Source organism: Pezoporus flaviventris, unplaced genomic scaffold, assembly GCF_033815535.1.
Source record: "Pezoporus flaviventris isolate CSIRO_AGI_PZ_B2104156 unplaced genomic scaffold, CSIRO_AGI_Pfla_v1 ptg000010l, whole genome shotgun sequence".
NCBI classification, from domain to species: Eukaryota; Metazoa; Chordata; class Aves; order Psittaciformes; family Psittacidae; genus Pezoporus; species Pezoporus flaviventris.
In genome coordinates, this window is record NW_026892558.1 from 2,884,741 (window position 1) to 2,911,287 (window position 26,547).

The window sequence follows — 26,547 nt, forward strand, 5'->3', positions numbered from 1 at the left end:
TCTCATTTTTTTCTACCAATATTTCAAGTACTTTGGCTTGAGGATGCAACATCAATTGGAAATACTGGTAGTTCTGTGAACTTATTCTGCCACAGAAGAGCAGGATAAAAACTTTATAAAAAGGAAGTTCTGTCCCTCTTCAAAATATACTTTATTTAAAAAAGGGGTCTGGGGCTGATCTAAACATGATCCTTTGATATATTCTTACAAAATTTGTCTTGCCTAAAGCTAAGCTCTTTCTCCTCCTAATGCTGTCAGCTCCAATGACTACTTTGTGAAGAATGCATTGCATATCATTATGCTGATGCGCACACTGAAATGTAAATGATACTATAATGGGGAGAATAAGTCTTGCCTAATTATCAGTTTATTTTGTGTTGGTACACAAAATCCTCAGACTGGGGCTGAATTAATCTCTTTGGGTTCTGCTCTGCCCAGAGGTAAGAACAGATTTGATCAGCATGAATTCATGCCTTCCCTGGTCTTGCACACATATTCTGAGCTTGACGTGCGTTTCTAGTACAACCCCCACCCTGAGAGTGTTGTTAGTCACCATAAAGCAAAACTAGATACCAGTCCCAGGTGATCTGGAAGCCAACTGAGCCTTTTTAAATAAAAAAAGTGATGATGAAGCCAAGCTGAATTTCGAGCCTGTGACAAGCAAGTTTCAGAGCTCTGAGTCTTGTCAGAACAGTTTGAACAGCCCTGCACAAATGTTCTGAGTATTTAACGTCTAATTCTGCACTGCCTGTTTGGCTTGCCCAAATGAGCCTTTGGAAAGGATTTGAAAAGCAGTCTGGCACTTCCTCCCTTTCAGCAGCTGAACTGAAATGTCTGAATACTACAGAACAACCTTCTAAGTCCCAAGCCTTGGCCTGAAGGTTTTTACCTTGAGCAATATCATTACTCAATGTATAAAATTATTGAGTGGCCTACTGTTAGTACAAGGATTGTTCATAGTTTGCCTGGATTTGCAAAGGGATGTTGAAACCCTGAGCTGCCCCATATATCGTGGCAATCCTTGAATGAAGCACAAAGGAGAACATTTTCAGTTGTACTGGGACACTCACTCAGTTATGGTTTACCTTGGAGTCAGCATAGATTTATTTGCCTTTATTGAACAGTGAATATAAGATCACTTTGGTCTAATAGCCTGTTTAAGATTTAGTTGCTCAGTCTCATCTTCAGGAAGGTCTCTTGGTGTAAATAAAGGTTCAAGCCCTTTGTTGTTCTGTCAACTACTAGTGAGAAACCTGGACTTACAACCTCCTTGCAGCCAGTAGGGTTATCTGGGGAAATTACCCTTGCAGAATTCAGTCCCAGGTGTGTATGGTAAAGCAGTCTCCTGTGCACGCTTATAGCCCAGTGCTGCATGGTGTTATCCCTTCTACAAATGAGCTCAATGGGATGTGAACCTATTTAGTATGCATGACTGCTCCCCCTGATGGTATGAGTCCCTGGTTTTCTGAAGTCTCATGTAAATGAATATGTGTGGGGGTTTCTGATGACTAAACCTCTGTTTGTTGCAGTGATCCCATACCACATCACTGTCACGACGGGCACTGTGTACGATTCCAGCACCGACAGCAGAGTGTACATCATCATCATGGGTCCTCAGAAAGTGCAGACTGAGAGGCTGTGGCTGGATCTCCCAGAAGGAAAAGACGAGTTTGCAGATGGCTCCGTAGAGAAGTTCTCTGTTTGGGGCCTAGATGTTGGGGAGATCAAAAAAGTGGAGGTACTTTGTGAAGGCAGCACAAGTACTGGAGACATACACATGGCCAAAGAAAGCACATGTTGCTGTTATTCTTAGCAGTGAAGGGAAGGCACTTGGGTCAAAAAGGACTGTAAACAGGGATGTGCTAATGAGATTTCACATGTGTCTGAACTTGAAAATAAGTATGCTTTATATCTCACAAAAACAAGATCCTTGAGATGCAGAACATAATCTTGAATTATATGGAAGTTGTAGTATGTCCTAGTTTTGTCCCAGCTCTGGCACTGTATTTAGTCAAGCACTCTTATTGACAGATGCAGTGAAGGTTCCAAGGGTGCAGTCCTCCATCAGTCTTTTTCCTAGTTGATTTTTACTCTCCTTCCAGTTGGGTTTCATAAATTGTGCCTGCAGTGAGAAACACATCTTGTATGATTTTCTAGCTAAACATTAAATTGTTTTCACAGCTTGGAGGACCCAGGCTCAGAGAAGAAAATTAATCATTGCTCGTAAGTAACGTACACAGATAGATTTCAGTACAGGAGCCATTTTTAATGCTGTGGCTGAGGGAGACAGAATTTGCATAGGCTTTCCATCACTGAGCTTAAACTTCACATGAATCTTCCAGACCATTTGCGCACAACATTCTTGTTTCATATGGCAGTTCCATCTCTTTGAAAGCCTGTTCCAGCCCCTTGCCTGCTGAAACCCACAGTATCTGAGAACTTCAAGATCCTATTTAAGTTTTTTTACCCCATGCTTTGTGTTGCAGTAAACCTACATGCTGATGCTTGTGCTTGTGTATTCAGAGGCAGATAAATGAAAAGATACAGAAAAATCCTAAGTAATTAAAAATATCTTTTGAGTTGTATGTCCTGCTGTAGCAGCTGATAGACTGAAGCACCCCTATTAGCTTTCATTCAAGCAATAGATTCTGAGAAGTCTCCTTGAGAGGTTTCCATATTTTAAGTTTATCATCAAGCCATTTCCTTAATGCACTCCAAGCACCTAGTTATTATTAGTGGCATTTTCTATCTGGTTCATCTCTAGGTGAAACTTTGAAAGTGAAACAAGTGCACAAATCCTTCTGTGTGCACATGGAAAAATCCATGGGCTGGGACAGAGAGGGAGGAAAAAGCCAGTGTAACCGCTCCATGTCAGGGAAACAAAAGGAACAGGCTGAAGAAAGGAACAGAAAGGGATGCAGGAAAAGAGATTGTGAGTTGGGCGGGGAAGGGTAGAGAAGAGGAGAAAGTAAAAGCAGACACTAGAAATAGGCAAAAACAAAGGATTGCAAATGGGAAAGAAGATAAAAGGTTGTAAATGAAATGCAGAGTTAGAAAAAGAAAGAACATGTAGCTTTCAAGCTGGTGATGGTTTTCTGCAGTCTTTCAGCCCTATGCTCAGTGATCTCCCCACTCTGCTGCCTCCCTCTTGCTCATTTTTCCTTTAAGTTTGTAACCTTCCCCTGTGTTGTAGCTGGAGGAGCCATCTGCTAGTGGCCTTCTGCTTTCCTTCATGCAGTGCCCTGTTCTTGGAAGGTCCCTTGCTGTTGATCCATGTCCCAGCAATGACATCGATGTGCCAGTCTGCTGTGGTTGCCATGGAATCAGTCCATACTTTTCTTGTACAAAACTGCAGTGTTCAGGGACATTGCAGAAAACTGGTAGTTATCTACTCGGGAAAAGTGAGGAACAGTTTGTTCTCAGATTTGGCATTTGGCTGCTTCTGGAAGAAGGCAAGAAGTTCTGAATACAAGTTACCATGTGAAAATAACAGAGCATGGAGATTAAGTTTTCAGAAGCCCTCTGTATAACCCAGGCAGCAGATTTAGTAGGATCGTAAGATTTGCATTGTGATGCCACTTATTCTTTGGTATTATTTTCCTGCTGCAAATATACTTTGGTGAAAGCAGAAACAGTGGAACATGAAGTAATTTGAAAGGGGCTCATTTATACCTGTTGTGTAAGCCTAAAGATATAATATTTACTACTGCAGTACTTCAACAGACACACTAACATGAAAATAAATAATACATATTATTCAGTAGACACTTTATACTGTGTTCTTAAGACAAGTTTTAGTATTTCTTCTTCTAACGAATAAAATTATCTCTGTTCATAGACTGCTGTTGCTGCACAGACAGAGGTATGTTGGGAAGAGTCTTTCGCTGTTCTCCATTTCTAAACCACTTCTGGACTTTTGGTTCAGAGCCTTTCTCAATCACAAGCACAGAGTAAAGCCAAGGACATACAAGTGTTTCAAGTCCAGTCCTTCACTGACTAAGGGCCTCATCCTGGAAGACGCGGAGGTCACACTAGTATTCTCTGCACCTTGCACATTAAGCAGAAAATCCTTTTTTTTTATTCTTTTTTCTTTTATCTTTTCCCTCTAGCTCAGGTTAGAGACCACTCAGATTGTCTCTCATTTCCCCCTGTTGTTGCATTTGGTTTCTTTGTGACTGTGAGCTGCTTGGTGTGAATTGTGCATCTATGTCTTGGTGACAGGAGATACCCAACAGCCCTTCAAGGACAATAGGAATGAGTTAGAAAGGTTTCAAACAGCCTTTGAAATTCTGTCATTCTGGCTTTAACTCAAACATTACAGCCTCAAACTACTTGTGATATTGGTACACCTGTCCAGGCTACACTGCTGGTGTGGCCATGGCTTTGGATCACTCACTGCATTGGCATGTTGTGTCTACAGAATTGCTTGGAATTGAAAAGCAAATCCCAGTGTTCTGCTCTCGAAAGTCCAGCCATAAGGAAGACTCAACACTGGATGAATTTATACCAGACTTTACAACACTGTTCTTGAGGCCCTTGGAAATCTGCTTGTGTGCAGGTTTTTCAAGGCAGCTGGATGTGCAGAATGATTTAATCTATCCAGTCATTGATACCAAAGGAGTTAAAGGTTGCTGTGAAAATCTGGTACCTAGCCATGTCTTGGAATGATGCTTTAGGAGGGGGCTGTAATGAACCCCAAAAAGCAGCAGATTTTAATCGGCTCATTGGGATTTTCTCACCAGCTGCTTTGTCCCTGCTTCACTGCAGAGACCTTGCCCTCAACTTTTCCCATCGCCTTGTCTGTGCCATCCTGCAACAGGTCTCAAGAGTCTCTGCGCAGACTCTCAGAAGGAGTGTGGTTTTGGAGGAGGGCAGCTAAGCTGTCAGAGAGGCAGTGGGCAAGTGTTCTTTTCCCATTCACCTCACACCCCAAGAATCTGAAAATTAATGCATCCACTGTAGACCTGTATTTCCCTAGTGGTTAACTCTAATTTTCTGCAGCTGCACAGACATTAGTATAGTAATAATACTCCTAACAGCAGTGATGACTGAGACAGTCAGATAAAAAAGATCATTTGTTTTTTGAGGAAAAGAGAGGCACCATGGATACATTACCCTAAATGGATCTGTTATTAAGAATTATTTTGCAAACAACCCTAAGTATCCTAATAACTTCAAAACAAAACCAGCAAGAGCTAAGGACCTCATTTTCCTAGAAATGATACAAACAACACCTGCTCTGAAAATAATGAAGTGCAGGTACCTCTTTTATTCTACCTTTTATGTACAGATAGCTCACTGGAATGACTGGTTGACAGAGTTTCATACATCAGCTGGGATACAGAATTATGCGTATAAGTCCGCCCCAGGATGAATTCCTCACATTTTTTTAAGAGGGACACATGCAGTTCCTTGGACAGTTTGGACCATCATCCTCCTTTTGCTGATGATATACCTGTGGAAACAGAACTTATTGCTCATTATGGTCCTTTCCAGAATCAGGTTCAAAGGTGGGCTTGGACTTTTCTAACCTCACCCCTGCACACTTGAGCAGCGTCTTTGTATTTCTCCAGGTTCACTAACCCTGCTGCCACCTCTAATATTCTTCCTTTTTCCACGTAAGTTTTGTCAGGAGCCCCTTGTTCATCCATGAAGGCTTCCTGCCACTCTTGATTTTGACTTCCTGCTCTCCTGGATGGACCATCCTTTAGCTTGGAGGAGGTGGTCCTTGGTAGTAGAAGATCAACCAGCTACAGATGTAAGCTACATCTGTTGGCTCCTACACAAACATGGAGATTTGCAGTTAAAGTAGATGGGAAGCAGAGAAACAGCCTGATGCATATAGTTGACTTAGACTTCCTTAGAGGGAAGGAGTGTTTGAATAACACATGTGGGTGTTTGCCTAGCTGTGTCTTTCATCTTGACTATGAAGCTTTGGATAGTCACTTCTAAGTGTTGCAACAGCAGTGGAAGGGTTTAGAAAGATAGAGAAATGGGTCTTCAGAGATCAGCAAATTAGCAGATAGAGGTCAGTGAAGAAGAAGCAGAGCAGTATTAGACTGGAAATGTTTCCATGTAGGTCAGTCCAGCCTGCCTTCCTTAATTATGTGACTGGCAGTGTCCTGCCTTCCCTCATGCTGAACAGCCCTTCACCTGGGTTTCCTTGCCCACATCAGCTGCCATGTCCACTGATGTCTTGCCTGTGGGGCACCAATGGCACGCACTCTTTCACGGCTTCCTCCATTCCACTCTGGAAGTGGTTTTTATGATGGTGTATGTAGTCAACACTCTTAGTCCTTCATCTCTGGTTGAAACACCCAGTTGAGGTATTTCCTCCCAAGAAATCCCCTTTAACAAGCAGATGTTTTCTCACTGACTCTCTCAGGTGGGGCATGATGGCGCTACCCCCGAGAGCTGCTGGCTGGTGGAAGAGGTCAACATTGTTGTGCCCACCAAAGGTGTCATGTATAACTTTGTCTGTAAGTGCTGGCTTGCCAGAGACAAAGGCGATGGGCTCACCTCAAGAATCCTCAACATCCTGGATGCAGACTGCGTTAACATTGGCGTCAAGGTAGGCTCTTGTCTCATCTTTGGCTGTTGCACAAACCTGTGCTGATGAAGGTTGTTACATATGCATGTGGTTTGAGTCTTTTATTTACAGAGGGTTTGTTTGTAATTTCTTCAGCAAAATCTTTAGGAGTGGTTTAGCATCATTACCTCTTAAAGCACTGATTAGTAACCATATGGATGTAACCATATCACAGGCAGAAGGACAGGGTAGGGCAGAAGAAGTAGGACACAGTTCAGCAGCTTGTCCTCATCTTGTCACCTCATACCTATGGAGTTGGAACAGCTGCAAGGTAAACACCTTGATGCCATCTAACTCCATCTCAACCCTTTCATTTGAAACTCAAAATGTTTTGTTGAGGAGGTACTTCCAACACATAGAGGACTGGAGATGTTTTAATCTCTGCACAGTGTGGCTATGTAGAATTGTAGAATGGTTTGGGTTGGAAAGGACCTTAAGATCATCTAGTTCTGAAGCCCGTGCCATGGGCAGGGATGTCTCACATTAGACCATGTCACACAAGGCTCTGTCCAACCTGGCTTTGAATACTGCCAGAGATAGGGAAACTGAATTCAGTTAGAAACTAGTAATAATTGGAAATTGTTGAAATACAGAAATATTTGTAATCTTTATGCTTGAAATGAATAACTAATTAAAATTGAATAAGCAAGGGAGAAAACCCCAAACCCCACATAGTCTTTTCATCCATAGGTACGAAATTTGAAGTAATGTATGCCAAGCCATATTTCAACCATGTGCAAATAGGAAAGCTGAGCTATGCTGATTTTGGATGTAAGATTTATAGATGAATTAACAGTCTAAATGAATGGGATAATAATACTGTGTTTAACACCTGTATGGCAATTTTAAACCTGTATAGCTGTGTTTCTATATGCAGTAAGGTTACACTTTCATTATTTTTCTTTATAGTGCTCTTGATTCTTAAGCTATTCTGAAATCTATCTTGTTGCCCAGACACACAAAAATGTGATAACATTTTTTAACATCTCTGAAGGACTGAACAACTCAGTGCAGGCTTCAGTGTTGGAATTGACCTAAGAGTTAAAAAAAATCCCTCCCTCGGACTCAATACCAAGGTTAAAACCTGATCTTTTAAAAACTTTCCATCAGTTGTTTAACCTCCTGAATAAGTTTTCCAAACTCCTATTGGTGAGCTGATGACTTTTGTATAGATTGAAGTGGATGTTAATGAAGACTTATGTTCAGTCTTCCTTTGAAAGCTTGATCCTGAATATTTATTTTCGTAAGCATGCCAAAAGTAGACACATCTCACTAAATTTTTTTCTATAATGTTGGGCCAGAAACTTGAAAGGTTTGAAGGAAATCAGGGGAGATGCTTGGGATATGAAATCAGAAGTGTGCATTTGACTTTCTGATCAGTCTCTTGGTTGAGGGAATTTGGGACTCTTCCCTCATAAATAGCTGTAGTTAGAAACTGAGTTAGATTATTCTTTTTATTATTATTCAAAGAAGACTAATACATTCAACATCTTTGGGAAAGTTAATGCTTTTTTATTTTGCTTTTGCTTGATCCCTGCACAGCTATACATATCCATTTGGATTTAATTTTCTTTTTGGCTTGATATTCCCTCTTTGTGCTTTAAATTGAATATTTGCCTTCCCAGACATAAAGAAACTAGTCAATGTCCACCACAGTCATTAAAAATCCTTAATGCATTGGTAAAAGAGTTTTTCTTCTCCTACATATAGCAATTATGATGGTTTGCTATTAACTAAAATATGCAGGAGGATGAATATATGATGGACAGGTTACTCAGGATTGAAAAAACATGAAAAATAATTTTTCTATGAGATTGCTTAATTGCACTGTTGGCAATCGCAATTCAGGCCAACAAAGCTTGCACTATTTGAGATGTTTTGTTGGGGCAGTTTCTTAATGTTCTTCCACCTCTTAAACCCAGAGGCCTTGTTACCATAGGTACAATCTTGAAAGCATATAAGTGGCCTAACACTCATAATGCCACTGACAGCCACCGGGACTTGCACACTGCTGAAATACTTTATTCTGAATCTTATTATTCACATGTCAGGAGAAAAGAACAAAGTTAAGGTAATAAGGTGAAAATGATGTAAAACATCCTTCACAGATTGGCGTACTGTCAGTGTACAAGATTTGGGAACACTGTGTTCGAGGGTGCAGTGGGAAACAGTGATTTTTTTCTTTTTTTTTTTGCTTTAGACTGTGTTCAGATGTACAGACTTCAAACATATTAATGATGCCAGACTAAATGTTGTCCAGGTGGACCCAAACACTGGGGGAAAATATTTCGCAGTCAAGGGAAATAAACAATTGTACCTTTGGGAGCTTTTTTAAAAAATGGCAGGAGTTTGGTGCAGTGCAGAGGTCAGGAGTGCTGGGAGGTAGCTGGGAGGAGATGCCAGCAGCAGATCCACTAGTTGACATGAGGGTTGTGACTCCCATGGAGAATTAGTTTACCAAGTCTTCATTGTTCCACGAGAGTGTTGTTGATAAAATGAATGTGTCTCTTTCTGAGTCTATCCAGGCTGAGAAAAATCTGCAGAGAAAGTCATAGACAATGCAAAGAGAAAGATTCTGTAGCAAAATCAGTCTCTAACTTTGCCCCAGAGAGCCATGGTATGGAAAGAAGCCAAGGAGCTTTGTTGTAACCGTTTCTGGCAATGAAGAAGCTTTCCTGCAAAGCCTGTCTAGCCTTTTGCCCAGGCTTTTGTGTGGTTTAAGGACAGTTTTTTGAATGAGACCTTCTGATTGTTTCAAATCCTTACCAGGTCCTCTACGAAGTCACTATTGTGACTGGAGACATTGAAGGCGGTGGTACCGATGCCAGCATTTTCATGACTGTCTTTGGATCCAATGGGAATACTGAGGAGATGCCACTAGAGAAAAATGGAGACAGGTACAGTAATTCTTAATTTTTGTTGGTTAGAAGTGAAGTGATAACAGATTCAGTGTCAAGTCAAGGAGCACGTGGGGTTTTGATGGTGCTCCCACTGAAATACAAAGATAAACTCCCATTGACTTTGTAGATTCAGAACTGGGCCCCTTGCAAATGATCTTGTAATGTAGTTAGCGAGCAGAGGAAACCAGGTAGGCAGGGAAGCCATCCTTTGTCTTTTGTAGAAGTGTTGTTTAATCTGTTCCTCACTGGCTTTAGAGATGAGCACTGTGGTGAATGAAAACATGAATTGTGAAGTTCTGCATTGGCTCCAAGAGGAACTATGGACATTGCATAAAACCACAGTTGCAATTTCTGCAATGTGGACATGCAGTGACATCTGCCCAGATGTGGTCTTGCAGTGCGGAGACATGGAAATGAGCTGTAAGCTGCCCAGAGCACTGCACCATGTGCTCTGATTTTAGTGAAATGGTGAAATCTCATGTTTTCTTCAGCAGAAACAGCTAACAAACACTGTAACCCTAGTCTGATGCCAGCACTTCTGTAAACCAAAAAACCCCACTGCAACAAATCCATTTGCTGATGCTTTCCTGTGCCTTCTTAGCACTTCTCTTGGTACAGAAAGTTTTGGCACTCTCAAGAATGAACATGGCACTAACAATCTTTTAAAGACAGGCTTCATCAGGCTTAAATTTAATTAACTGGCTACTTCTGACCTTGTTCAACAAAGCAGCAGTGACAGGAGGGCTGGAGTATTTGGCCACAGGGTTTGAGCTCGGCTTGCTGAGGTGATGTTGAACTCTTCACCAGCTTCCTGCCAATGCAGTCACCTATCACATGTCGCCTGAGTAATTGAAGATAAGGCTTCCTGCACAGAGCTGTTTGCTCAGAGCATGTTTTACTTGCAGCTGTCATAGAAGAAAGCCATAGCTCTTGGCTCTGCTTCCCATCACAGAGAGACATCCAACACGAGGGACAATGAACCTGGATTACCAATGTGTCTGGCTGTTGGTAACATCCCCCTTTCAACATCCCAGGCAACCCTAAACTGGTCTGTTCTCCGCTATTTTAAGCCTAACATTCAATTCTAATAGGAGGGAAAACGGACCACAGCTGTTTGTACTTAAAAATAAAGCAGATTTCATATCAGGGCAGGTCAACCAAAAATCTATAAAAGGGACTAAGGCATCTCCATAAAGAGGGATTGCAGTTTTGATCCACCTTGTTAGGCAATTGATATCCCTAAGTTATGTGGCCTATCAAATCCTACCATATTTGTCTATATGGGTGGGATGGATACTCTGATATAAGGATGTGAAAATGCAATAAAGGATAGCCATGCAGTTTGTATGTTATTAATCACTTGCGTTGTCTTCTGCCAGCGGAAGTTCTGCAAAAGAAAACTCACAGGGGCTGTGTGAAGAAGCAGGATATGTAAAACACAGCTGTTAATGTCCTAATATCTCAGGATGCTGTGCTGTTCTTTGAGGATGTACTGGCATATCTCTGCTAACTGGAGATGCTCCATATCATACCTCCAGCTATACATCAGCAGTCTGTGCAGAAGACATCCATGTCCCGAGATACACATAATGCCTGTTTCCACATTGTTCCCACCAGTCTTCATCCAGCTGTTAACAGCACAGGCTTCCCTTGGAGACATTTCGCATGGAAATTCTCCAGCCTTTGTGCCAGCAATAAAGAATGGGTGAGAGCCACTGCAACCAAATGGTAAAAGGCACTTTATCTTTACTGGGGCTATTCAGTGCCAATTCACTCACAGCAACTTAGTGCATTACAAAGAACTGCCTGTCTAACCTGCTGCAGATTTAAGGCAATTTTAGCTACATTACTGTTATTGCTGATACCTCTGGGCAATAGACATATTTCTAAGTGCAGGCATGGGTAGAAAAGCTTAATGAAATCCTTCAGATAAATGCTTCAGTGTCCTGGAAAAGGAATAGCAGCAGTCAGCTTGTCTGGTACTTTCTCCTTTCTCAAATTTTTTCAGCTTATGTTCATGTTTATATAAATTAGGGATAGAAAAGAGCTCTTGGGTCACCCAGTTTGTCACTTTAGCAATTTCTTCCCTTTAGTACAATGACTTCTGGGAAGTAGCAGGTGAGTATCAGCCTTTCCTACTGTAAACAGGCCATTTACTGAAGAGAAATAATGGTTTATTTTTCTAACTGACAGCTTAGTTTAGAGTTGCTTATCCTGAAAGAGATTGGAGTAAGAGACTTCTATGAAGCTTTGTAGGTAATAGTGATTGTAATGAAAACTGATCATAAGAACATGGGATAATTCAGGCTGGAAGGGTCATACCTTTTTCTTAAATAGATGTCGAATCAACCCAGTCCAGGTACAAAACCACATTCTCTTTCTCACGCAGAGAGAGGCTGTCTTGGTATCCAGTACCACAGAAAGATAAATAAAGAGAAAGGGGAGTTTTTCAAAGAGCAAACATAGAACCCTTAATAACTGGAAATGGACTGGGACCAAAGCACCCCATCCAAGTGCTTCTGGGAGTGCAGGGAAAGCAATGCCTGCGTGAAAACAGGGACGCTGGAGTCAATCCCTATTGCTAACATCTGCAGCTGTGCAGGCTTACATGATGGTATGAGGATAATCACATTCATGCTGTGGGGTGTAATGTGAGCAGGGGTTGGTAAATAAATGTTTTTTTCCTCCGTATCCTGGCACTGCATAGCTACAGGAGACTGAGTGCATTGCCAGGAATGACGTATCACAATTATAGATTTTCTATGCTATAGTAATGCCCACAGTTTGCAGAGCTCTCTTCAAACCTCTTAGCAGACTCAGGTAACGTACTCACAAGGAGAAGTTTGCTTGAAGGAGGAACCTGAACTGCAGAGTGGCCATAGCGCGGCTTGGTAGACCCCCAGGATTTTGCTGCCCTTCACTTAGCAAGGGTTCTATTTTCATCTCCAAGCCCATAGCAGGTCTTGCAAAGTGATTCTGAGGGAAAACCTAGAAGACACACTTGCTCTGAACAGAGAATATTGAGCCTGAGGCAGCACTTTCACTGGAGCAAGGCTTTCTTGCTAGCAGCATTGATACTAAGAGGGAGGAAAAGTGGCTGCAATCCTAGCCATTGTAATATCTTCTTCAGGAAACATATGGTTTTCCCCTGTTTCTACTTTCTGCTGATTGCTATGGATGAGCAATACCTACACATCCTTGTGCTATACACAGCAGCCAAGCACAGGGTAAGATCTTTCACGCAATGTACACAAACTCACCCTGGTCCTTAATAAAGATGGAGCTAGTTTGCAAATCCAGATTCCCCAAATTCACGAGGGAAGTGCAGGACAGTTGGTTTTGGCTCCTTTCTAACAGTTTGCTGAGCTTACTAAACTTAGGCGCTGAGCTCTGACTTGCAATGTGGCTGCTGTATTTAGCTGAGCTGCAGCAACTGTCTGTCTCCACGGAAAATCCAAAGTTATGTATGTGCTGCATCTTAGCAAAAGAAGATTAAGTAAAGTTGATTTGCCTTCTAGTTGGGATGGGCTAAGGACACGGGCAGATGCCAGGAGGAAGGCGATGTGCAGAAACCTGTCTGTGAGTCTCTATTGTTCTGGGTACAAATGGAGTGATAATGTCTGCGACAGGCTGCCTGGAACCACTCCAGGTGCCTTGTATGGGCTTGATTTTCCAAGGGAGGAGGAATCCCTGTCACATCTGCATTGAGGCAGTCTTGCCAAATGCACAGTAGCTGATGATTGCAGGACAGGAAAGCTTAAGTGCAATAAAGTGCACTCATAAACTTTTAATTGGAGGCTGTTGGCAAAGTGTGAATTGCAGTATGGACAGCAGATCGAGATGGGCTGATGCTGTAAAGCGGCAGGAAACTTCCTCAGTCTTTCAATCCCCCCAGGTTTGAGCGAGGACAAGAAGACAGTTTCATTATGGAGATTGCCGACATCGCACCCCTCAGGAAGATGAGGATCCGGACGGATGGGAAAGGGACTCGCCCACACTGGTACCTGGAAAGGGTAATGCACTTCACATCGCACGTCGCTTTGCAACTTGCTTGTGTAGAAGCCTTTCAGCCCTTGAGAAAGAGGAGAAAGGCAGCGAGTGACTCACTTTTATTCATTCCCAGCATTTGGTTTCTTACGGGTTTTTTCCTGCACAAATTGAGTTAAAAAAGGAGAGAGTAAGGGCAAAAACAGTGCTGTGAAGCTTTGCCACAGTCTCTGCTGTTAGATCTCACTCTACCTCCCTGCAAAAGAGCCTTGGTTTGCCACTGGAGCACCTGCAATATTGTATGGTCCCTGGGATGTTCCCTTAACTCCTGCAGGCCCCTGCCATGCTCTGCCCTTGTCGGAGAGTGGATGTCCCTCTGACAGGCAGGGACAGCTAGCATGGGATGGATGGGACATTTCCAAGAAATCCATCCTTTGAGATGAATCATCCAACCTCTCCCCTTCCCTTCTCCCTCTAGCACACAGGCAGATTTCTTTCTTCTCTTGTTCATACAAGTAAGTTGTCATTTTCTGCCTTCCTTTTGAGAAGAGCATTCAAAATAACTCCCACCACTTCTGTTGACTTATTTTTCTCTAGTGTCCTGTCTTGCACAAAAGCGCAGCTCTTGCTTTTATCTTCTTTGCCAAACCACCATCTCCTCGTAAAGATCACTTGTATTTGAGGATGTCTTGACTTTTTATGAGAATAGGTTAAGACTCAATAGCTTAACCCGTGTTCAGAAAGACTAGTGCATGTTTTTTTTTTTTTTTTATTGGGTTCTTTGTCCTTTTTTGACTAGTCTGAAGCTGTTCTTTTTTTTCTGATAAATAATGTGTTTCTAAAAGGTAGCCACAAGTTTCCAGCGAAGTGATGAACTGCTTTTCACCTCCATTAGCATGGGCTAAAAAGCATTTCTGTCATGTAGTACGTTTTTCACATGAACATTTCCACTTCAAAGTTTTTTATCAGGAAAAAATTGAGAGAGGAAAGCTGACTTTTGTACAGCTTTCCAAAGCATTAGACCTCCAGCGTATATTTTCTGAATAGTTGCCACAGACACAGTTTTTCTCTCTGTGCCTCACAAATAACTCAATCTGTTCTCTAATTTGATCCAGTCATCATGGTCAAATTCCCTTCATCAGTCCCCAGAACTTTCCCATGAGTTTTATAAATCATAATTCTAGAAAATGAAATCAAATAAACCTTATTCATCCAGAGACATTCCAGATCTTGCAGTCATGAATTAGCAGTACCTCAAAAGCAAGGGATGGCAGCATCTTTAGTGGCAGGCCAGCTCTGTCCAGTCTTCCAACACCTGAGCCTGATGCATTGTCCCACCCAAAGCAAGGCTTTCTCCAGGAAGTGGGCAAGAAAGAATTCTCATCTGGTCTTGTCAGATGGGCTTATAACTCTCTTATAGCTCTATAGAAGCAATGAGCAGGCCAAGCACCAGGATTTTAGGAGGTTTTGAAAATTATACCAATGGTTTCTATTTTTCTTCAGGAAACAGAACATGGAGCATCTTCTAACCCCAGTGATACGTAGACAACTTTGTTCGTTAGTTTTGTTTCCCACCTTCCCTGCAAAGGTTAATGTAGCATTTATATTCCTAGGCAGAGAGAGAACACAGAGATGCTCTGGAAGAAAGGAGGAAGGATTTGTGTTCTCCAATTTGTATTCCATCCTTGAAAACTTATGTAGCCTGATGTGACATGAAAACTGATCTGAGCCCATTTCCATTTCTGTCAAAAGTGCATATTAAAACTGCATAATGAAATACTTGTGGGGGTAGTGCTAAACTCTCAGACAGATGGTTCACAGTTAGTGCTAACTAGCACAGTGAAATGAGAAGCTAGATTAAGCCATCAACCCCATAATTAACCATTTGTTGCTCCATTTATCTACAGGATATTCTCAGTTTTCTTATTCTATTAAAATAACAATAAATGATCTATTTAATTGTCTTTGGTCTTTTTGTAAACTGTTGCTGGTCATAATTTATACTGCTTTTAGTTTACCAGAAATAGAAATGCATAAATACAAATTAAAATGCATGAATAAATGATGTTGTACACAGCCAAAAGATTCAATTTACAAGCAGGGAAGTCGTCATAACTTTTTTTTCTGTCTAGATAAAATACACTGAAATTTCATTCAGAATCTCCTCAAAGTAATGAACCTTGTGCCAAATATTCAAACTGCACCAATAGTGGCAATAAATTTTAAATGCTGATACCTAATCTCTAGAGGGAACAAAATTTGATTAGTGATGTGTTGGGCCAGAAAGAATTTTATTGATTATTGCTATGCACAGACATGACGAAAACTCTCCAAAGCCAAGCAACACATTCTGATCTCACCACTGATGGGAGAGACAGAGTTTGAATATTTTCCTCTGACCTAATGATGAATCACATGTTCTCCGGCACCAAGCTACAGTGACACTGGTCTTTGTTCTGAAAAATCAGGGAATAGAATCAAAGTTATAGAACCACAGACTGGTTTGGGTTGGAAGGGACCTTAAAGCTCATCCAGTTCCAACCCCTGCCATGCGCAGGGACACCTTCCACTAGAGCAGCTTGCTCCAAGTCCCATCCAACCTGGCCTTGAACACTGCCAGGGATGGGGTAGCCACAGATTCTCTGGGCACCCTGTGCTAGCGTCTCACCACCCTCTTAGTAAAAAAACATAGTGACTTCTAATAATGAAACTTATCTAAATGAATGCTATGGAAACCTTTTCCTGGGATAGCTGGTCCTTCAGTTCACATGATGATTCCACCTGCTGCCCAGTGTCTTAGATACACAGTGAAAAGCCAGCAGTAAGAAGGGATGAAAGCTGTCTGAGTGAAATAACAGGAATTGTGAGACTGTTCAGTTCTGCAGGGTTGCTTCTCTTGGAATTTTAATGTTACTTTGTGCTGTCAAATCCAGGCAGATAAGAAGCTGCCTTAATGAAACACTAATTGCATTGCATTCAAACATCACAAATAATCCTGAATGTTGGACTTGGTCTTTATTCAGTTCTTTTTCCTTTATAATAAAGGAGATCAAGAGAATTTGAGACAATTCATTATATAGCTGAAGCTTACTGTTATTTGCAACAGAGCAAAGTCTTTTTGTTTTACAGTCAGAAGATCTTTTTAAGCAAAGACTAATGACATGCAAGAGAACCATAGAAACCTGTGGGTGAGTCTTTAAAGACAAATTCCAGGACCTATGTATTTTTGGGTTAATGGAGTTGTGTGCCCCTGAGGTGGCAGAAAGCTGGGTAGAGGTAAATCAGATCAAATCAGATCAGATACGTCAAACCTTTCAGGTACAGCGTACAGCACACAATTAATTTCAAGTTGCTGTTTTAAAGTTCCTGTCAGCTATGACATTTGATCAGCTACAAAAGCGAATTAACAACATTTTATTCATACACACATTTCCTGCTTTCTTTTCATTGTTTATAGGTGTTCTACAGCATAGTTAAAATGCATAATTAGAGCATAAAAGCATGCAGGATGTCCACAGCAAGTTCCAGGTATCCTAAAAAATAGTTTAGATGCAATGAAAAGTAGATGTTTCATTTCCAAACAGTAGCTAATTTTCCTGAGGGGAACAGACAGAAAATAAAAAGTTTCAGTTCCTCTCCCTGAGATGACTTACTTGACCGTCGCGATCTAAATGAAAATCCTCCATCATCCTCTATGCGTGCAAGACTCACAAACATCTCCTTGTAGGATGACATTAATTTTGTGCAAGTTTAGTAATTGAAAATGTTACATTTATCTTTAATCACAGAGCCATAGAATCACAGACTGGTTTGAATTGGAAGGGAGCTTAAAGCTCATCCATCTCCAACCCCTGCCACGGGCAGGGACCCCTTCCACTAGAGCAGCTTGCTCCAAGCCCCTGTGTCCAACCTGGCCTTGAACACTGCCAGGGATGGGGCAGCCACAGCTTCTCTGGGCACCCTGTGCCAGCGCCTCAGCACCCTCAGAGGGAAGAGCTTCTGCCTAAGAGCTCATCTCAGTCTCCCCTCGGGCAGGTTAAAGCCATTCCCCTTGGCCTGTCCCTACAGGCCCTTGTCCAAAGCCCCTCTCCAGCTTTCCTGCAGCCCCTTTAGGCACTGGAGCTGCTCTCAGGTCTCCCCTTCAGGAGTCTTCTCTTGTCCAGGCTTCCCCAGCCCAGCTCTCTCAGCCTGGCTGCAGAGTAGAGCTGCTCCAGCCCTCGCAGCATCTCTGTGGCCTCCTCTGGACTCTTTAAAAAGTCCCCTTCTCCTACCAGTTTCCAGAACTCTACCAGAGTTATTTCACCTCTTGCACCACTTTATTTAGGCCTCTGTATTCAGCAGAAAGATTTGTGAGGGGGAGAGATGCCTTGAATGGCTGTTTATCTGCCTCCACCTTGAGTGGGATATACTGTGTTGCTTCATGGGTGATACCCATCTCCAAGCACAGACCTTAGGGAGGGCTTGGTCTGGATGCACAGTGTTTAAGCAGCTCATTCTAGGTAAGGTAGGCATCATACCCACGCTGTGACTGAGCAATCAGGCTGCACGGGCTTCCTGCTACCTTCACATCCCTTGCTGTGATCTCCCTTGAGCAAATGATGCTCGTAAAAAAGGAATCTCTTTCTCCTGTCTGCTCCGCCCTGGAGCAGCATCCCAGAATGAGATTGCAGAGGCTGCTCGCTCTGCCTGCGCTAACTGCTTACACGAAGCTGCATACAGATGAAATCACTCATCCTACTGAGGGGCTGGGAATGGATAGAGATGGCATTTTTCTCCAGCAGTTTTAGTAGCCAGACAGTTTTTCCCAGACAGCATCTGGAGCACTGGGCATGGGCTGGTTATTTGTGCACTCCAGCTGTCAACTCTAATCTGCTTCTACCCCCTGCTGCTTCCCTGACATTTCCCTGTAAGCTTTGCTCAGGACATTCTGCTGCTAATGGCGCCACTGTCAATCCCCAGCAGGGCAGAGATAGCGCTGGCTGAACCTTCCCCAACACAGAGTTTATGCACCAGAAGTAGAAAAAGGCATTTTTGGTCAAACTGACCTTATTCTTTATTGAAATTTGCAAATTTTAGCTGAAGAAAAGTTCCTAGGTTGGACTACTTAGAGGATGTAGACATCATTCACATATCCAAGGGGCAATGGGTTCAAACTTAAACAGGGGAAGTTTCAGTTAGATATAAGGAAGAACTTCTTCCCTGTGAGGGTGGTGAGATGATGGCACAGGGTGCCCAGAGAAGCTGTGGCTGCCCCATCCCTGGCAGTGTTCAAGGCCAGGTTGGATGGGTCCTAGAGCAACCTGGTCTAGTGGAAGGTGTCCCTGTCCATGGCAGGGGGATGGAACTATATGATCTTAAGGCCCTTTCCAACCCTAACTATTCAATGATCCTTGATACAGGAGGCTTCCTTCTGGTCTGTGCCCCAGCAGACAAGCCACCAGCTGGGGTGGTGGAGACCTGATTTCTGCTTGGCTGAAAGCAAAGGTTCCGTTCAGCATCTCTTGACGCATAGAGCAGTTTTTGACCACAGAGGCATAGTATCTCTGGCTGTGAATAAGCAGCTTTTTAGAAAAGTGGAACAGCTTGAACAGCCCAAAATATACTGTACCTCTGGGATAGCAGATCTCCGTTTAGCACCAAGCAGAGAGAAAACCCCAGATGAGTGTTCTACCCATGAACTGTACAATGCACAAAGAGCACAGCTACAGCTCCAGCTTCTGTGTAGCTCCTGCCTTCTTTAAAATATCTTTTTTTATGATCTGGAGCAATGTTCTTCTTTTGAACTGCTAAAGGTTCCTGCAAAGCTTAGTTGGGGTCAGCGGAAGGCCATGGACTGGGACACATGCAGTTTGAGGACAGAATTTGAGCACTTTTTATCTCAAGATAAGTTTTATGAGTTTTTTTGGCTGATATACAAGAGTGCAGCAGGAGGTCACTAAGATAGTCAAGGGGCTGAAGCATATGGCATACTAGGAAAGGCTGAGGTAAATGGAGTTTTTGAGCCTAGAGAAGAAAGACTGAGGAGGAATCTAATGGCAATCTTCTGCTACTTAAAGGGAGGTTACAGAAAGCAACAATCCAGTCTCTTCTCAGAGGTGAACAGTGAAAAGGCATGAAGCAATGGACGCAAGTTGCAACAAGGAAAATCCTGACTGGATCTAAGGAAGAAAGTCTTCCCAATGAAAGTGGTGCAGCCCTGAGATAGGGACCCAGAGGGAATCTCAACCCTTGAAAATTTTCAAAACCCATCTGGACACAGCCTTGCAGTTAGCCATGCTTGGAGCAAGAGACGGGACAAGATACCTCCAGGTATCCCTTTGACATCTTCCAAAGGCAGAGTTTGGACAAGGACCTGTAGGGACAGAACAAGGGGAATGGCTTTAACCTGCCAGAGGGGAGACTGAGATGAGCTCTTAGGCAGAAGCTCTTCCCTGTGAGGGTGCTGAGGCGCTGGCACAGGGTGCCCAGAGAAGCTGTGGCTGCCCCATCCCTGGCAGTGTTCAAGGCCAGGTTGGACACAGGGGCTTGGAGCAACCTGCCCTAGTGGAAGGTGTCCTTGCCCATGGCAGGGGTTGGAACTGGATGAGCTTTAAGCTACCTTCCAACCCAAACAGTTCTGTGATTCTATGGCACGATTCCATGATTCATTTCTCCCTAATATCATGTCACACTTCTCTGACATGTTTGGGCTCATATTTCCATGGCTTTTGCAGAGATACACCTTGCAAGATGCTGTTTGCTGCTGCACTGCTGCACCCAGGTGTGGTCTCTGTTTCTGTTAGATGGTAACACAGATCATAATTTTCAGCCCTGTCTCCTCCCTTACCTCCAACTCCCTCAGTTTAACAAGAATTTACTACCAGTAAGGTAAGTGTAATGTCTTTCTCCCAGTGGGCTGATGCTCTACTGAACAGAACCCATAAAGGTGAGATGTTTATTTAGCATTTGTTGGAGTACCTCACTGACTTGTTCTAAGTATATTCCTATTCTGTTCTTATCACCACAGCATCTGAGCTCCTTCCCATGACACATTAGACAGTGTGACTAATATCTGTTGCATACTGTTTGTTCTGTCACCTTTCCCCAAGGAGAGGAGTGTGTGAAGCATTAACTTTTGATGCCCTAATTTTATCCTGTGCATTGTTTTAATTTGTCTGGGGTTGGTTTGCATATCTCTACAACAATTGTCCTGTGTTTGCACAGAGAAGGCAGGTGAAAGCAAGATACTGTGTGCCTAAAGAGAGAAAATGTGGTTTTTAATAACTCTGTGTTACTTGTTTGGAGTAAATTCCATACTGATATGCCAGAGAAGAAAATTTCTTCATATGCTTTACCTCATGCATTAAAAGGTCCAATATTATGAAAAGCATTTCTCAGGACAACTCACGACAGTAAATATTGCCCATAGGAAAGAGCTCTTTTCTTCCTAGAAAAGCTCAGTACAGGTTCTGAAGCTATAACCAAACTCTACCTATGACCAACCACACTGTATACTTTATAAATTTGATCTTTGTCATTATTCAAATGGTAGCTACAGTTTAGCTGTAGGTTTTTTACCTCATTTTGCCTCTTTGCAGATCATCTTGAAGAACCTGACTAACCAAGAAGTGGCCATCTTTACCTATGGTGAATGGCTGTCAAAGCTGAAAAATGCCAAGGGAAGTCTTGTGTGTGAGATGCCTGCTGTCATAAATGACGAGCAGATGATGGAGGACACAACATACACTCTTCAGGTTAAAACCAGTGACATTGGAGGTATGTTTATGGAGCATATTTTATGACTTCTCTAGTAAGAAGTTTAATTTTTAGCAATGGAAAAAAAATGCCCTGCTTGCAAATTGGAATTATGTTTAAAAGAAGCATAATTTAGCGTAGTATGCTGGAACACTGCCATTTTGGCTGGCTGTTCATCGTGACAGTGTTACTTTGTGGGATTCAGCCTCATTTAAGCTCTGGGCATAAAATATTTAGACGCAAGGCCTAGATTGGGCTTCTCAGCGCTTCCTCTGAAGATGTCTTAAAGCAGCTATTGCCAGACCATGTTGCAATAGTCAGGAGCCCCCTTTTTCTCTTTGGTCAGGTCATCCATATAGGATGGAAAGAAAAGGCTGTGGTCAAAACTGGTGGGCCCCAGGTTTTCAGTCAATACTGTCTGCATTGCCCAAAGAAGAGAGCAATAATTCACCCTGCTTTTGAAAGTGTTTCGAGACCATTTATGTCAGGCTGAGAAATACCATCCCTACATGCACACCAGATAGAAGAGGTGGAACAGAGTGTAAAGAAAGCTTCAGAGCTCCAAGAGCCAAGAAATGGGATTTCTATGTCATCTCTTGGGATCACTGCCTCTTTTCATGAGAACTTCTGTCAGGGTGGCTGAATGAAAGCTGCAGCCACGTGCAAGCTCCCTTGTGCCAAAATGGGGCAAACTAGACACTATCTTGTGGACACCTTATTTGAAAGGCTGCCCTCAAAATGGATTCTGCCACACCAGTGCACATAATCACCTCTTGATCTCCACCTCTTTCTTTTTATTTTTATATGTATATATAGGGTCGGTTTTTCTTCTTTTTTCTGGATTTACCAGTAATTTATGCAGCTTGTGAGGTTTGATCTGAGAATGTAAAAATCCCCTGGCAGAGTCTCTTCATGCCACCTCACCATTTTTTATCTATCTGCTCTGCCTGCTGCTTGTCTGGAAAACCTGTAGTGAAATACATAAAAATACACAAAGGAGAGAGAGGAAGATTTGTTTATATATCTGGCAATCCATCTAATGTAATGTTAGATCTTTCTGTGACCTTTTTGTGAAATCCACCCCTAACTCACAAAGGCGATGGAAGTAGAAATGAGAGAATAGAAGATAACAGGAACAGCAGACAGATCTGTCCTTCCCATTGAATGAGGGTTGATGGGTATTAATGATGAAACACTTTATTTCATTACAAGCGGTAACAACCAGTAGGAAAAAGCAGTTTTGAGAGAGTCTGTTTATGATTAGATCACGCAGAACACTGACGTAATGCTGAACCTTATACAGCTTATTGAAAGAGGACACAAGTCATGAACCATCTCTCCTCTTTGATCATGATTTAGTCCATGCTCCTGGTTAGACCAGTTCAAGAAGAAAAGCATTTTATCCTTGGCTGTTAGTCTGAACATGTCTCCTGACACACTGACGTTGTCTCAGGACAGCAATGCTCCACAATGAATAGAATCAGATGTGTTTATTTCTAGGTTTAAAGTGTGTCTCTGCAATAGCTTTCAACTTTTCAGTGCACCAGAGGCACTGAGACAAAAAGAAAGTGGAAAAAAAAGAAGAACAAAATTAACCTCAAATATTTGTCACCCTCCAAAAAATCCTACTTTTGTTCTTAGTATCTTCTAGTCTAGGCTGTGTGGTGAATTCATCCAGGAGCGAAATCTTTATGAGTGGTCTGGATCACCCTTTGGAGGGTCTCTGTCAGTGTCTCTTCATCAGATTCAGACAGAGCCAGCACAGTTAACTTAGGTTAGATGGCTAAAGTCTGGGAAAATGAATCCCACAAAAAATGTCCTGCAGCAAACTAGAAAACATCAGCCATTTCCTCACCATCATGCACACATATTCAACAACAGTCTCATTTTACTTTTTCCTCAAAGAAATCTTGGTGTCACAGTTTGGCTTTCCAGAAGCCTTTGAGCTTGGGTGATCATGTAACATAACTGTTTCACCAAGGGAAAGCTCCTCTCCTGCAGTGGTCAAACCTCCTCTCTTCCAAAGGTCAAATCCAGAGGCCCCCAGAAGTAGCTCAGATAGCAGCTCTGAGTACACATAGGTATGGGGAGAAGAGGTTGTTACAGCAGACACAACTGTGGTTAAAACCAAGATCTTGATCTATTTTTGATCTTACAAGAGATGTAAAGCATAATCTTATTTTCTTCAAGGTATGACCCACAGACACAGCTGCAATAGAGCCAGACCTCCTGCCATCTCTTTCCATGGCACAAAAATGTCCTTGTGGGTTAATTTTGATTTACACAAACTTTCTGTATTCTATATGCAGGCATGTGCACTGTAATGCAACTACATGGAGAAAGAATAGATAGCACTTTCTAATTTTCCAAGCACTAATGAAACAGAAGGGTTTTATCTTTGCTGTTATAAGGTTAATTAGTATGTTGACAGCTTGGCTACAGCCTTCAAATTACATAAATTTGGACAGTTGGTGTCAGTTCTTAGTGCCTTATCCAAGCCTCAGCTAAGTCAAAAGAAGGATGTTCTTTGGTCTCAGAAGGCTGACTCAATCCCAGAGTTTGTTTAAAAATTATGAACCCCCTCAGTAAGAATAATAAAATCATAGATCTTTTGTTGAAAGGGACCTCTGGAGGTTGTTATTTCGCCCATTTTCCTGCTCAAAGGACCATTGCCAGGGCTAGGTCAAGTCAGCTCTGCCCAGAATTATGGGCATCTCTAGGGATGGTGATGCCACCGCCTCCCCAGGCAGCTGATCCAAACCTGAACCATTCTCATGATAAACATTTTATTCCTGGTGCACAATCTCAGCTTCCCCAGCAACTTGTGGCTGTGGCTTCCTGGGGTATGGTTTGACATCTCCACAGTACATGACCCTGTCACCATTATCACTATCCTTCCATGTGGTCAAAGGGCCCTTTTCACCTTCCTCAGCTCATCTCTCTTGGCTTATCCTCATGGTCATGTGCCCCAGCTCCTGTCCATCTTGACAGCCATCTGCTGAGCTCTCCCCAGTGTCTTGACATGACACAGAAATTTAAATTGGTGGCATGGCCTAAGTATGGGCTTCTCAGTACTGAGCAAAGGAGGTTTCATTCCCTTCAGCTCTTCCTGATGCAGCCCAATATATAGTTTGCACTAACCACTGAGAACTTGCTGTTAGCTCAGATTCAACCTCCGTATGAGTATTCCTGATATAACCTTTGGGTCATCTTCAACTCCCCAGCACATACACGTGCAGCATTTATTCCACCCCAGATGCAGAACTTTATATTTCACCTTGACAAACTTCTGGAGATTTCTGCTTGCCCAGTCCTCAAGTTTCTCAAGGTCCATCTAAGTTGGAATTCTGCCATTCAGCATGTCAGTCACTCCCCCAGACTAGAAATCTGCTGAGGATGCACTCTGTCATTGCTTAGGGTGTCGATGACAAAGTTCAGTGCTGCAGACCCCAGTATTGACCCATGAGCTATGGCACTCGTTGTTTAAGGCTTGTGCAACCATAGTACCTTCATCTCTTCATTCACCAAGTTTGTTGCAGTTCCTAAATGCGCCTGACAGGTTCTTGGAATTTTCAACAGCAGCAGAAAAAAATCAGACATCCAGATAGGTGAAATGTATGTTGATTCAGAAATATCTGTTCTTTTCATTCCTGTCTCCTGCTAATTGCTTGTGAAGTAAAAGTCACAGCATGAGGCCTTCATAAGCTTCTTCCTGCAGGGATGGTCTTGCTAAGAAACAGTTGGTTCTGTGCTTTTTGAGACCTTGCATTAATTGTGAGGCTGCTCCTTGTAAGGAAATGGACTTCGGCTTGCTTTGTTCCTCACCTCAGCAAGCTTTAGGGTCATAAAAGGTACTAGCAAATGGACTGCCTGAATCCCTGATGCTTTCTCTTCCTTCTTAAGTCCCTCCCAGGGAACTGCTGAAAATTAGCACCAATTTAACATAAACAGTTTTTTCACATGGGCACCACATGTTGCTTTGCCTTTTCTCTGTATGACTCTTTTTCTTCCCTATTTTATTTTCTTTTTAGTATTTTTTCTTTCAGTCTTGCTATAAGAAGAGTTGTGACTTCTTCCCAGTTTCTGTATTCAGTTATTCTGAAGAAGTAGTAGCTTTCTCAAGAAGTTTTAAGTGCCCTCAACTTTGTCTCTGCATTGTGTTGTGAATGGAGCCGTGGGAAACATGGCCCTTGTGGGCCAAAGTGGATTTACAATACTCTTGAATAAGGAATGGCTAGGCAGATGGTTAGTTTTCAAAGCTGGGGTGCCTAACCAGCAGCAGCAGAAGCTGACTTTATAAGAGATATTTGAGCTTCATGGTCTTATGTTTATTTGCCCAAAATTTAAGGGCTCTGGTTCTGAGACAGCAATGAATGTCTTCCCACGTGGAATAAAATTTCTTTCTATTAATCTGCTTTTTTTTTAATTATGGCATCAAAATATGACATAAAAAAAAAAACAACCCCAATAATTTTGGTCGAATTATTGATAGTGCCAGGTAAAGTGTTGTAGCACTTTAAGAAAAATATTTGTAAAGTTACTGCAGGTGACGGATTGGCCCTAAACTTCCCAGAAGTTTCCCAGTCAGAAAATGCATGGCAGGGAGGTGAAACTAAATGATCTGTAAGGTCCTTTCTGACCTAAACCATTCTATGATTCTATGGAAATTGACAGCATAGCTGTTCTTTGTGGCAAAATATGAACAGTAATGGGCATACGACAGTCAATTTCAGGTAATAAAGATCATCTTAGAAATTGCTCTTTTTCTAATACATACGTAAGAAAAAGTAGAAGTTGGTGGAGGAAACTAGTGAATGAGAAACAGATTTTTTTCCATTAAATGCAGCATGAGCAGTATTTTGAGAAACCAGAATATAGAAGGAAGACCTATGGAGATAGAAAACTGGTCCACAAAATGCTATAGTGGTTTAGCTGATGACCTGCACTTTGTTTTCAAAGCCCTGTGGTGTGCAACACAGGAAGAGCAATATGACACTAGACCCAAGGTGAAGCGTCCTGGGTGCCACAGAACAGCTTGAAGGAGGCTGTGAGACCACAGTGTAGAAAAGGGATTGTGACCCAGTTGGAAGTACAACATGTACTAACACTTTGGAGATAGAAACATTAAAATATGTTCTTTAATGCTTCCATAGATCGCTGGTTTGGTCACTTTGCTTCCCAAGCCATCTTGGAAAAATAGGAATGACAACACTGACATCCCCTGCAGGGCAATGAGATACACAGTGCTCCATCAGGAGCAGATACTCCTCCTTCCTATTACTATTGCTAACCATCGTGGTCACCATACCCTAAATTCAAGGCGAAAGCATTTCCAGC

The 26,547-nt window shown here is 42.3% G+C and overlaps 2 protein-coding genes across 2 annotated transcripts in view; one reads left to right on the forward strand and one right to left on the reverse strand.

Moving 5' to 3' along the window:
- LOC133267870 (proline-serine-threonine phosphatase-interacting protein 2-like) overlaps positions 1 to 26,547 on the forward strand; it is a 349,308-nt gene that overhangs the window by 123,718 nt on the left and 199,043 nt on the right. Inside the window, exons 32-36 of the mRNA XM_061450555.1 lie at positions 1,530 to 1,738; positions 6,386 to 6,571; positions 9,359 to 9,486; positions 13,385 to 13,502; positions 21,054 to 21,231. Coding sequence (XP_061306539.1) covers positions 1,530 to 1,738; positions 6,386 to 6,571; positions 9,359 to 9,486; positions 13,385 to 13,502; positions 21,054 to 21,231 — 819 coding nt within the window. The remainder of the gene's footprint in view (positions 1 to 1,529; positions 1,739 to 6,385; positions 6,572 to 9,358; positions 9,487 to 13,384; positions 13,503 to 21,053; positions 21,232 to 26,547) is intronic.
- Positions 1 to 26,547, reverse strand: part of ARK2N (arkadia (RNF111) N-terminal like PKA signaling regulator 2N) — a 195,673-nt gene that overhangs the window by 32,796 nt on the left and 136,330 nt on the right. The window lies entirely within an intron of this gene.